Raw genomic sequence first — 12,745 nt, forward strand, 5'->3', positions numbered from 1 at the left:
GGTACTGTACGGCCCGTGTGTGTCTCTCAGTGTCAGCTCCTGTACATGTACAGTTCACACAGCGGGTAAAAGGGAACGATTCACTCCCGGCTGGGACTGTACGGCCCGTGTGTGTGTCTCAGTGTCAGCTCCTGTACACGTACAGTACAAACAATGGGTAAAAGTCTTACATATTGAAAGTGACAGCTTAGACAGCCCAATAACCAGTGATGTTACTTACTGTCTGAAGCACTGAAATATTCCGGGTTCACCGACATATAAAGGGTGCCATTTAGGAAACCATTGATTCTGTACAGACAGATAGAAAAGAAATACAATCAACAGCTGGGAAGATATAGCGCCTTTAACATAGTAAAATGACCGAAGGCGCTTCACAGAAATTTGACACCGAGCCAGATAAGGGGATATTAGGACAGGTGACCAAAGGCATGGTCAAAGAGGTCGGTTTTAAGGAGCATCTTAAAGGAGGAGAGAGAGGCGGAGAGGTTTAGAGAGGGAATTCCAGAGCTTAGGGTCCTGGCGCGGTCGCCAATTGTGGAGCGATGGAAATCGGGGGATGTGCAAGAGGCCAGAATTGGAGGAGCGCAGAGATCTGGGAGGGTTGTAAAGCTGGAGGAGGTTACAGAGATAGGGAGGGGGGGCGAGGCCATGGAGGGATTTGAAGACGAGGACGAGAATTTTAAAGTACAGTCGAAAGGTGAGGAGAACTCAGTCGTAAATGAGGGGAACTTAATCAAACGTCAGGAAAAATGTTACACTAAATCGATAAAATTCAACCAGAAATCGTGGCAATTCAATCAAAGATCAGAGACATTCATTGACACATTGGGAATTCAGCAATGAAAAAAGATCAGAGTAAATCTATAAAATATCCCGTGGCGTTAATTATTCAAAAATGAGAAGAATTCAATCAATTCCTAAAGCCAAATATGATACGCACAGGGGAAGAAAGAAAGACGGGCATTTCTCCAGCGCCTTTCACCACCTCAGGACGTCCCAAAGCGCTTTACAGCCAATGAAGTACTTTTGAAGTGTGGTCACTGTTGTAATGTGGGAAACGTGGCAGCCAATTTGCGCACAGCAAGCTCCCACAGACAGCAATGTGATAATGACCAGATCATCTGTTTTAGTGATGTTGGTTGAGGGATAAATATTGGCCCCAGGACACCGGGGAGAACTCCCCCTGCTCTTCTTCCAATAGTGGCCGTGGGATCTTTTACATCCACCTGAGAGAGCAGACGGGGCCTCGGTTTAACGTCTCATCCGAAAGACGGCCCCTCCAACAGTGCGGTGCTCCCTCATTACCGCACCTCCGACAGTGCGGTGCTCCCTCAGTACCGCCTCTCCGACAGTGCGGCGCTCCCTCAGTACCGCCCCTCCGACAGTGCGGCGCTCCCTCAGTACCGCCCCTCCGACAGTGCGGCGCTCCCTCAGTACCGCCCCTCCGACAGTGCGGCGCTCCCTCAGTACCGCCCCTCCGACAGTGCGGCGCTCCCTCAGTACCGCCCCTCCGACAGTGTGGCGCTCCCTCAGTACCGCCCCTCAGACAGTGCAGTGCACCCTCAGTACTACCCCTCCGACAGTGCGGCGCTCCCTCAGTACCACCCCTCAGACAGTGCGGCGCTCCCTCAGTACTACCCCTCCGACAGTGCGGCGCTCCCTCAGTACTGCCCCTCCGACAGTGCGGCGCTCCCTCAGTACCGCCCCTTCGACAGTGCGGCGCTCCCTCAGTACCGCCCCTCCGACACTGCGGCGCTCCCTCAGTACTGCACTGGGAGTGTCGGCCCAGATTTTTGTGCTCAAGTCTCTGGAGCGGGACTCGAACCCACAACGTTCTGACTCAGAGGCGCGAGAGAGCGAGTGCTGCCCACTGAGCCACGACTCCTGGTGAACCGGTCACTCTCCCACCCTGGCACCGTGGGTAGAGCGGGGAGGAGGGAAATGGAAATGGTTGGCCACGTTTCGCTGTGGGACTGTGAGGACTCACCTTTTCTTGTTGTAGACGTAGACAAAGACCCCCAGCATCAGAATGGCCACCAACACGACCACTGGCATCATGGTCAGGACCAGCAGGAAATCCTCGTACTTCTTCTCAACTAGGGGAGCAGGAGACGGTGAAACACCCTCAGTACAAGGCTCTCAGTTCTAACACGCTCTCTCGGTTTGGAATGAACCCCATTAATTGGACAGTTCTGGGCACCACACCTTAGGAAGGAGAGATTGGCCTCGGAGGGAGTGCAGCGTAGGTTTACCAGAATGAGACCCGGACTCCAAGGGATGAATTACGAGGAGAGATTACACAAACTAGGGTTGTACTCCCTGGAATTTAGATGGTTAAGGGGTGATCTGATCGACGTTTTCAAGATATTAAGGGGAACAGATAGAGAGAAACTATTTCCGCTGGTTGGGGAGTCTAGGACTAGGGGGCAGAGTCTAAAGATTAGAGCCAAACCATTCAGGAGTGAAATTAGGAAACACTTCTACACACAAAGGGTGGTAGAGGTTTGGAACTCTCTTCCACAAACAGCAATTGAAGCCGGGTCAATTGTTAGAATCATAGAATGGTTACAGCACAGAGGGAGGCCATTCGGCCCGTCGAGCCCGTGCCGGCTCTCTGCGAGAGCACTTCAGCTAGTCCCACTGCCCCGCCCTTTCCTCGTATCCCTGCAAATTCTTTTCCTTCAAGTACTTCTCCAATTCCCTTTTGAAAGCCGCGATTGAGTCTGCCTCCACCGCCCTCTCGGGCAGCGCATTCCAGATCCTAACCACTCGCTGCGTAATAAAGTTTTTCCTCATGTTGCCTTTGGTTCTTCTGCCAAACACCTTAAATCTGTGTCCTCTGGTTCTCGACCCTTCCACCAATGGGAACAGTTTCTCTCTCTATCTACTCTGTCCAGACCCCTCGTGATTTGTAAATTGTTAATTTTAAATCTGTGATTGATAGATTGCTGTTAACCAGAGGTATTAAGGGATATGGGCCAAGGCGGGTGGGTGGAGTTAGGTCGCAGATCAGCTATGATCGCATTGAATGGCGGAACAGGCTCGCTGGGCTGAATGGGCCTCCTCCTGTTCCTGTGTAACAGGCTCGAGGGGCTGAATGGCCTCCTCCTGTTCCTGTGTAACAGGCTCGAGGGGCTGAATGGCCTCCTCCTGTTCCTGTGTAACAGGCTCGAGGGCCTGAATGGGCCTCCTCCTGTTCCTGTGTAACAGGCTCGAGGGGCTGAATGGCCTCCTCCTGTTCCTGTGTAACAGGCTCGAGGGACTGAGTGGCCTCCTCGTGTTCCTGTGTAACAGGCTCGCGGGGCTGAATGGCCTCCTCCTGTTCCTGTGTAACAGGCTCGAGGGGCTGAATGGCCTCCTCCTGTTCCTGTGTAACAGGCTCGAGGGACTGAGTGGCCTCCTCGTGTTCCTGTGTAACAGGCTCGCGGGGCTGAATGGCCTCCTCCTGTTCCTGTGTAACAGGCTCGAGGGGCTGAATGGCCTCCTCCTGTTCCTGTGTAACAGGCTCGAGGGGCCTGAATGGGCCTCTTCCTGTTCCTGTGTAACAGGCTCGAGGGGCTGAATGGCCTCCTCCTGTTCCTGTGTAACAGGCTCGAGGGGCTGAATGGGCCTCCTCCTGTTCCTGTGTAACAGGCTCGAGGGGCTGAATGGCCTCCTCCTGTTCCTGTGTAACAGGCTCGAGGGGCTGAATGGGCCTCCTCCTGTTCCTGTGTAACAGGCTCGAGGGGCTGAATGGGCCTCCTCCTGTTCCTGTGTAACAGGCTCGAGGGGCTGAATGGACCTCCTCCTGTTCCTGTGTAACAGGCTCGAGGGGCTGAATGGGCCTCCTCCTGTTCCTGTGTAACAGGCTCGAGGGGCTGAATGGGCCTCCTCCTGTTCCTGTGTAACAGGCTCGAGGGGCTGAATGGGCCTCCTCCTGTTCCTGTGTAACAGGCTCGAGGGGCTGAATGGGCCTCCTCCTGTTCCTGCGTAACAGGCTCGAGGGGCTGAATGGGCCTCCTCCTGTTCCTGTGTAACAAGCTGAAGGGGCTGAATGGGCCTCCTCCTGTTCCTGTATAACAGGTTCGAGAGGCTGAATGGACCTCCTCCTGTTCCTGTGTAACAGGCTCGAGGGGCTGAATGGGCCTCCTCCTGTTCCTGTGTAACAGGCTCGAGGGGCTGAATGGGCCTCCTCCTGATCCCTGTGTTCCTGACGCTCTGTGTGTTGCCGGACCAGGTGTGAGTGGGATGGTTGAGCCGGGCTGTACTCACGCGGGGCGGCTGGGATATAGAACGAGATGGGCTCCGTCCAGGAGCCGTTCCCGGCCAGCGATGTGGTGTGGATGGCGGCTGTGTGGTTTCCCGGTTGCAAGCGGGTGATTCGGGCTCCTCCGTATTTTTGGTAAATGTGGCGGGGGACGCACTCGTGGAACTCCTGGGAAAGAAACGCGGACAACGATATCAGCATTTCACACCGCCTCAGCCCTCAACAGCAACTCGCATCGATACACTGCCTCTAACGGCCCAAAGACGCTTCACAGGAACGTAATCCACCGCCTTAAACATTCACTCCATCCCCCACCTTAAACATTCACTCCCTCCACCACCGGCGCACCGTGGCTGCAGTGTGTACCATCTACACGATGCACTGCAGCAACTCGCCAAGGCTTCTTCGGCAGCACCTCCCAAACCCGCCACCTCTTCCACCTAGAAGGACAAGGGCAGCAGGCGCATGGGAACACCACCACCTCCAAGTTCCCCTCCCAGTCACACACACCATCCTGACTTGGAAATATATCGGCCGTTCCTTCATCGTCGCTGGGTCAAAATCCTGGAACTCCCTCCCTAAGAGCACTGTGGGAGCACCTTCACCACACGGACTGCAGCGGTTCAAGAAGGCGGCTCACCACCACCTTCTCAAGGGCAACTAGGGACGGGCGATAAATGCTGGGCCTTACCAGCGACGCCCACATCCCACAAACAAATAATTAAAAAAAAAAAACAGTCAAAAATTTGACACCGAGCCACATAAGGAGATATTAGGACAGGTGACCCAGAGCTGGGTCAAAGAGGTCGGTTTTAAGGAGCGTCTTAAAGGAGGAGAGAGAGGTGGAGAGGTTTAGGGAGGGAATTCCAGAGCTCAGGGCCCAGGCGGCTGAAGGCACGGCCGCCAGTGGTGGAGCGATGGAAATCGGGGGATGCGCAAGAGGGCAGAATTGGAGGAGCGCAGAGATCGCGGAGGGTCGTAGGGGCTGGAGGAGGTTACAGAGATAGGGAGGGGTGTAGGGGCTGGAGGGGGTTACAGAGATGGGGAGAGGTGTAGGGGCTGGAGGAGGTTACAGAGATAGGGAGGGGTGTAGGGGCTGGAGGAGGTTACAGAGATAGGGAGGGGTGTAGGGGCTGGAGAGGGTTACAGAGATAGGGAGAGGTGTAGGGCTGGAGGGGGTTACAGAGATAGGGAGGGGTGTAGGGGCTGGAGGGGATTACAGAGATGGGGAGGGGTGTAAGGCTGGAGGAGGTTACAGAGATGGGGAGGGGTGTAGGGCTGGAGGAGGTTACAGAGATGGGGAGGGGTGTAGGGACTGGAGGAGGTTACAGACATGGGGAGGGGTGTAGGGACTGGCGGAGGTTACAGAGATGGGGAGGGGTGTAGGGCTGGAGGGAGTTACAGAGATAGGGAGGGGTGTAGGGGCTGGAGGGGGTTACAGAGATAGGGAGGGGTGTAGGGCTGGAGGAGGTTACAGAGATAGGGAGGGGTGTAGGGGCTGGAGGAGGTTACAGAGATGGGGAGGGGTGTAGGGGCTGGAGGAGGTTACAGAGATAGGGAGGGGTGTAGGGGCTGGAGGAGGTTACAGAGATGGGGAGGGGTGTAGGGGCTGGAGGAGGTTACAGAGATGGGGAGGGGTGTAGGGCTGGAGGGGGTTACAGAGATAGGGAGGGGTGTAGGGCTGGAGGGGGTTACAGAGATAGGGAGGGGTGTAGGGGCTGGAGGAGGTTACAGAGATAGGGAGGGGTGTAGGGGCTGGAGGAGGTTACAGAGATGGGGAGGGGTGTAGGGGCTGGAGGAGTTTACAGAGATGGGGAGGGGTGTAGGGGCTGGAGGAGGTTACAGAGATGGGGAGGGGTGTAGGGGCTGGAGGAGGTTACAGAGATGGGGAGGGGTGTAGGGGCTGGAGGAGGTTACAGAGATAGGGAGGGATGTAGGGGCTGGAGGAGGTTACAGAGATAGGGAGGGGTGTAGGGGCTGGAGGAGGTTACAGAGATGGGGAGGGTTGTAGGGGCTGGAGGAGGTAAGAGAGATAGGGAGGGGTGTAGGGGCTGGAGGAGGTTACAGAGATAGGGAGGGGTGTAGGGGCTGGAGGAGGTTACAGAGATAGGGAGGGGTGTAGGGGCTGGAGGAGGTTACAGAGATAGGGAGGGGTGTAGGGGCTGGAGGGGGGTTACAGAGATAGGGAGGGGTGTAGGGGCCGGAGGAGGTTACAGAGATAGGGGGGGTGTAGGGGCTGGAGGAGGTTACAGAGATAGGGGGGGTGTAGGGGCTGGAGGAGGTTACAGAGATGGGGAGAAGTGCCTCACCTCATTGTCTCGACCATACTTGATCTCATATTTCAGGATGAGTCCGTTGGGATTGGCTGGTTCCGGCCACCTCAGGAGGATGCTTTTGCGATTGATGAGCTCCCAGGTAACATTACCAATGATGTCATCGGCGTGAGCTGAGGATGAAAATCGCACAAATCTGTCAGTGAGTCTCGGGCCCAGGAACCGCCTCATCCAGCAGCCTAACATCCCCTCCCACCCACGGCCTCCTCCCAATCACAGGCAATTGGTCGGATCTCAGACAGGGTCAACGTCAATGGCTGGTGTAGGGGTGGCCCGTGACAGAAACCAGCACCGTCTCATCCGGGCCTTGTCACCTGCAGACTCCGACTAATCCAACGCTCCCCCAACTTCCGCCCTCCGTAAACTTCAGCTCACCCAGAACTCTGCTGTCCCAGTCTCCTAACTCACACCCAGTCCCGTTCACCCATCACCCCCTGTGCTCACTGCCCCATGTCCTAACTCACACCCAGTCCCGTTCACCCATCACCCCCTGTGCTCACTGCCCCGTGTCCTAACTCACACCCAGTCCCGTTCACCCATCACCCCCTGTGCTCACTGCCCCGTGTCCTAACTCACACCCAGTCCCGTTCACCCATCACCCCCTGTGCTGACTGCCCCGTGTCCTAACTCACACCCAGTCCCGTTCACCCATCACCCCCTGTGCTCACTGCCCCGTGTCCTAACTCACACCAAGTCCCGTTCACCCATCGCCCCCTGTGCTCACTGCCCCGTGTCCTAACTCGCACCCAGTCCCGTTCACCCATCACCCCCTGTGCTCACTGCCCCGTGTCCTAACTCGCATCGAGTCACGTTCACCCATCACCCCCTGTGCTCACTGCCCCGTGTCCTAACTCACACCCAGTCCCGTTCACCCATCACCCTGTGCTCACTGCCCCGTGTCCTAACTCACACCCAGTTCCGTTCACCCATCACCCCCTGTGCTCACTGCCCCGTGTCCTAACTCACACCCAGTCCCGTTCACCTATCACCCCCTGTGCTCACTGCCCCGTGTCCTAACTCACACCCAGTCCCGTTCACCCATCACCCCCTGTGCTCACTGCCCCGTGTCCTAACTCACACCGAGTCCCGTTCACCCATCACCCGCTGTGCTCACTGCCCCGTGTCCTAACTCACACCCAGTCCCATTCACCCATCACCCCCTGTGCTCACTGCCCCGTGTCCTAACTCACACCCAGTCCCGTTCACCCATCACCCACTGTGCTCACTGCCCCCGTGTCCTAACTCACACCCAGTCCCGTTCACCTATCACCCCCTGTGCTCACTGCCCCGTGTCCTAACTCACACCCAGTCCCGTTCACCCATCACCCCCTGTGCTCACTGCCCCGTGTCCTGACTCACACCCAGTCCCGTTCACCCATCACCCCGTGCTCACTGCCCCGTGTCCTAACTCACACCCAGTCCTGTTCACCCATCACCCCCTGTGCTCACTGCCCCGTGTGCTAACTCGCATCGAGTCACGTTCACCCATCACCCCCTGTGCTCACTGCCCCGTGTGCTAACTCGCATCGAGTCACATTCACCCATCACCCCCTGTGCTCACTGCCCCCGTGTCCTAACTCACACCCAGTCCCGTTCACCCATCACCCCCTGTGCTCACTGCCCCGTGTCCTAACTCACACCCAGTCCCGTTCACCCATCACCCCCTGTGCTCACTGCCCCGTGTCCTAACTCACACCCAGTCCCGTTCACCCATCACCCCCTGTGCTCACTGCCCCGTGTCCTAACTCACACCCAGTCCCGTTCACCCATCACCCCCTGTGCTCACTGCCCCGTGTCCTAACTCACACCCAGTCCCATTCACCCATCACCCTCTGTGCTCACTGCCCCGTGTCCTAACTCACACCCAGTCCCGTTCACCCATCACCCCCTGTGCTCACTGCCCCGTGTCCTAACTCACACCCAGTCCCGTTCACCCTTCACCCTCTGTGCTCACTGCCCCGTGTCCTAACTCACACCCAGTCCCGTTCACCCATCACCCCGTGCTCACTGCCCCATGTCCTAACTCACACCCAGTCCCGTTCACCCATCACCCCCTGTGCTCACTGCCCCGTGTCCTAACTCACACCCAGTCCCGTTCACCCATCACCCGCTGTGCTCACTGCCCCGTGTCCTAACTCACACCCAGTCCCGTTCACCCATCATCCCCTGTGCTCACTGCCCCGTGTCCTAACTCACACCCAGTCCCCGTTCACCCATCACCCCCTGTGCTCACTGCCCCATGTCCTAACTCACACCCAGTCCCGTTCACCCATCACCCCCTGTGCTCACTGCCCCGTGTCCTAACTCACACCCAGTCCCGTTCACCCATCACCCACTGTGCTCACTGCCCCGTGTCCTAACTCGCACCCAGTCCCGTTCACCCATCACCCCGTGCTCACTGCCCCGTGTCCTAACTCACACCCAGTCCCGTTCACCCATCACCCCCTGTGCTCACTGCCCCGTGTCCGAACTCGCACCCAGTCCCGTTCACCCATCAGCCCCTGTGCTCGCTGACCTACATTGGCTCCTGGTCCAGCAACACCTCGATTTTAAATTTCTGATCCTCGCCCCCTCCCCATCTCTGTAACCTCCTCCAGCCCTACAACCCTCCGAGATCTCTGCGCTCCTCCAATTCTGGCCTCTTGCACATTCCCAGTTTTAATAAGAACATAAGAATCAGGAGCAGGAGTCGGCCATTCGGCCCCTCGATCCTGCTCCGCCATTCAATAAGATCGTGGCTGATCATCGACCTCAACTCCACTTTCCCGCCCGATCCCCATATCCCTCGATTCCCCAAGAGTCCAAAAATCTATCGATCTCGGCCTTGAATATACTCAACGACTGAGCCTCCACAGCCCTCTGGGGCAGAGAATTCCAAAGATTCACCGCCCTCTGAGTGAAGAAATTCCTCCTCATCTCAGTCCTCAATGGCCGAGCCCTTATCCTGAGACTGTGACCCCTGGTTCTAGACTCTCCAGCCAGGGGGAAACAGCCTCTCAGCATCGACCCTGTCAATCCCCCTCAGAATCTTGTATGTTTCAATGAGATCACCTCCCATTCTTCTAAACTCCAGAGAGTATCGGCCCATTCTACTCAATCGCTCCACCATTGGCGGCCGTGCCTTCAGCTGCCTGGGCCCCGAGCTCTGGAATTCCCTCCCTAAACCTCTCCGCCTCTCTCTCCTCCTTTAAGACGCTCCTTAAAACCGACCTCTTTGACCAAGCTTTTGACCACCTGTCCTAATATCTCCTTACGTGGCTCGGTGTCAAATTTTGTCTGATAATCACTCCTGTGAAGCGCCCTGGGCTATTTTGGTGCAAAGTGTTGTTGAAATTGTCAACTTAGCTGATCTCAAATCGAGGGCACCAGGGAATGAAGTGTGAGCGACCTGTAGACATTTGAGACTTGTGGCCAACAGAGAGAGAGAGAGAGAGAGAGGCAGCCTTCATAACCTCAGTGTAGACTGGGAATGGACAGCGGTGAGCGAGAGGTCTCAGCAGCGAGAGAGAGAGGCGTCCCCCTACAGTCCAGTGGGGAAGTGCACCATCTCAAGGGGTCAATGGGAAAGAAAGACAGGCTCGCATTTCTCCAGCGCCTTTCACCACCTCAGGACGTCCCAAAGCGCTTTACAGCCAATGAAGTACTTTTTTTGACGTGTGGTCACTGTTGTAATGTAGGAAACGCGGCAGCCAATTTGCGCACAGCAAGATCCCACAAACAGCAATGTGATAATGACCGGATCATCTGTTTTAGTGATGTTGGTTGAGGGATAAATATTGGCCCCAGGACACCGGGGAGAACTCCCCCTGCTCTTCTTCCAATAGTGGCCGTGGGATCTTTTACATCCACCCGAGAGGGCAGACGGGACCTCATCTGAAAGACGGCACCTCTGACAGTGCAGCACTCCCCCTCCAACAGTGTGGCGCTCCCTCTGCACTGCCCCTCCGACAGTGCGGCGCTCCCTCAGTACTGCCCCTCCGACAGTGCGGCGCTCCCTCAGTACTGCCCCTCCGACAGTGCAGCGCTCCCTCAGTATTGCCCCTCCGACAGTGCAGCGCTCCCTCGGTACTGCCCCTCTGGCAGTGCGGCGCTCCCTCAGTACTGCCCCTCCGACAGTGCGGCGCTCCCTCAGTACTTCCCCTCCGACAGTGCGGCACTCCCTCGGTACTGCCCCTCTGACAGTGCGGCGCTCCCTCAGTACTTCCCCTCCGACAGTGCGGCGCTCCCTCGGTACTGCCCCTCTGACAGTGCGGCGCTCCCTCAGTACTGCCCCTCCGACAGTGCGGCGCTCCCTCAGTACCGCCCCTCCGACAGTGCGGAGCTGCCTCAGCACTGCCCCTCTGACAGTGCGGCACTCCTTCAGTATCGCCCCTCGACAGTGCGGCACTCCCTCAGTATCGCCCCTCCGACAGTGCGGCACTCCCTCAGTATCGCCCCTCCGACAGTGCGGCGCCCCCTCAGTACTGCCCCTCCGACAGTGCGGCGCCCCTCAGTACTGCCCCTCCGACAGTGCGGCGCTCCCTCAGTACCGCCCCCCCGACAGTGCGGAGCTGCCTCAGCACTGCCCCTCTGACAGTGCGGCACTCCCTCAGTATCGCCCCTCGACAGTGCGGCACTCCCTCAGTATCGCCCCTCGACAGTGCGGCACTCCCTCAGTATCGCCCCTCCGACAGTGCGGAGCTCCCTCAGTACTGCCCCTCTGACAGTGCGGCGCTCCCTCAGTATCGCCCCTCCGACAGTGCGGAGCTCCCTCAGTACTGCCCCTCTGACAGTGCGGCGCTCCCTCAGTATCGCCCCTCCGACAGTGCGGAGCTCCCTCAACACTACACTGGGTGTGTCGGGCTAGATTTTTGTGCTCCAATAAAAGAGCTTCCCCGCACCTCATACCGACAGTTGGTAAGGAGTCTTCCAGCGGGGGTTGGCGGTGGGGGAGCGACGAGCGGGGTAAGGGTCACTCACCCTCCGGCATGGTGCGGGCGAAAGCGAATGTGGCCGCACTGCACCCGACCTTGTGCGCTGCGTGGTTGCAGGCGTGGATGTTGATGCGATACTCGGTGAAGTGCCGGAGGTTGGAGATCACGATGCGCTCCTTGTTGAACACTTTGTCCTCAAAGTACGGGAAGTCCGTGTGCTGCTTCCCCTCGGGCCCTGACCGGTTCCCGCCTGTCAGGTTCAGGGCGAGCTCCGACAGCGAGGCGTTGCCCGTCGCCGCCGTCTCGTTGCCCAGACCGTCGGCGTCCCTGCGATGTCGCGGCGACCTACAAAAAAAAAACCAGACGACACGAGGCATGACATTCAACCACCAACTCGCCGTCGTGTGACACGGCCCGCGTCGAGTGACACCACGAATCCCGGCTGATGATAGGGCAATTCCCCGGTCAATCACGCCCGGCGGCCGCGCTGCTGTACGTGACTGCGATTAATTTTACGCACATCATTTGCGTTCTGTAACTATCCTCCACTCATTGCATTTTGCCGGGAGACTTTGCTGCAGTTTCGGTCATGAGTTCTGTTTTTGCTGTTGTTCGGCGAGACTCTTTTTAAATAGACTCTGCAGACTGTTTGCTGGAGTGCGCTGTTTAAATAGACTCTAGACTACGTAAACCTACGTAAAACACCCTACATAAACTTGAGGTCATCCAAAACTCAGCTGCCCCGTGTCCTAACTCGCACCGACTCCCGTTCGCCCATCACCCCCTGTGCCCGCTGGCCTACATTGGCTCCGGGTTAAGCAGCGCCTCGATTTTAAAATTCTCATCCCCGTCTTCAAATCCCTCCATGGCCTCCTCTCCCCCTCCCTATCTCTGTAACCTCCTCCAGCCCCACAACCCTCCGAGATCTCTTTGCTCCTCCAATCCTGGCCTCTTGCGCATCCCCCGACTTCCATCGCTCCACCATTGGCGGCCGTGCCTTCAGCTGCCTGGGGCCCCGAGCTCTGGAATTCCCTCCCTAAACCTCTCCGCCTCTCTCTCCTCCTTTAAGACGCTGCTTAAGACCGACTTCTGTGACCCAGCTTTTGGTCACCTGCCCTAATATCTCCTTATGTGTCTCGGTGTCAATGTTTGTCTGATTTACGCTTCTGTGAAGCACCTCGGGACGTTTTACTACATTAAAGGCGCTGTTGATGATGTAACTCAATCAAAATACCCTTCTATTCCTTTCTCCC

At 57.2% G+C, this 12,745-nt stretch overlaps 1 protein-coding gene across 1 annotated transcript in view; it reads right to left on the reverse strand.

Annotated features, from left to right (window-relative positions):
- The window catches only part of LOC147086440 (insulin receptor-related protein-like), a 104,439-nt gene that overhangs the window by 16,335 nt on the left and 75,359 nt on the right, over positions 1–12,745 (reverse strand). Inside the window, exons 12-16 of the mRNA XM_085978252.1 lie at positions 11,539–11,837; positions 6,556–6,692; positions 4,252–4,414; positions 1,988–2,096; positions 221–288 (exon numbers count right to left, since the gene is read on the reverse strand). Coding sequence (XP_085834378.1) covers positions 221–288; positions 1,988–2,096; positions 4,252–4,414; positions 6,556–6,692; positions 11,539–11,837 — 776 coding nt within the window. The remainder of the gene's footprint in view (positions 1–220; positions 289–1,987; positions 2,097–4,251; positions 4,415–6,555; positions 6,693–11,538; positions 11,838–12,745) is intronic.

The sequence above is a fragment of the Somniosus microcephalus genome, unplaced genomic scaffold (assembly GCF_052327205.1).
Source record: "Somniosus microcephalus isolate GS21.2 unplaced genomic scaffold, FLI_Smic_1.0 unresolved_chr7, whole genome shotgun sequence".
NCBI lineage: Eukaryota > Metazoa > Chordata > Chondrichthyes > Squaliformes > Somniosidae > Somniosus > Somniosus microcephalus.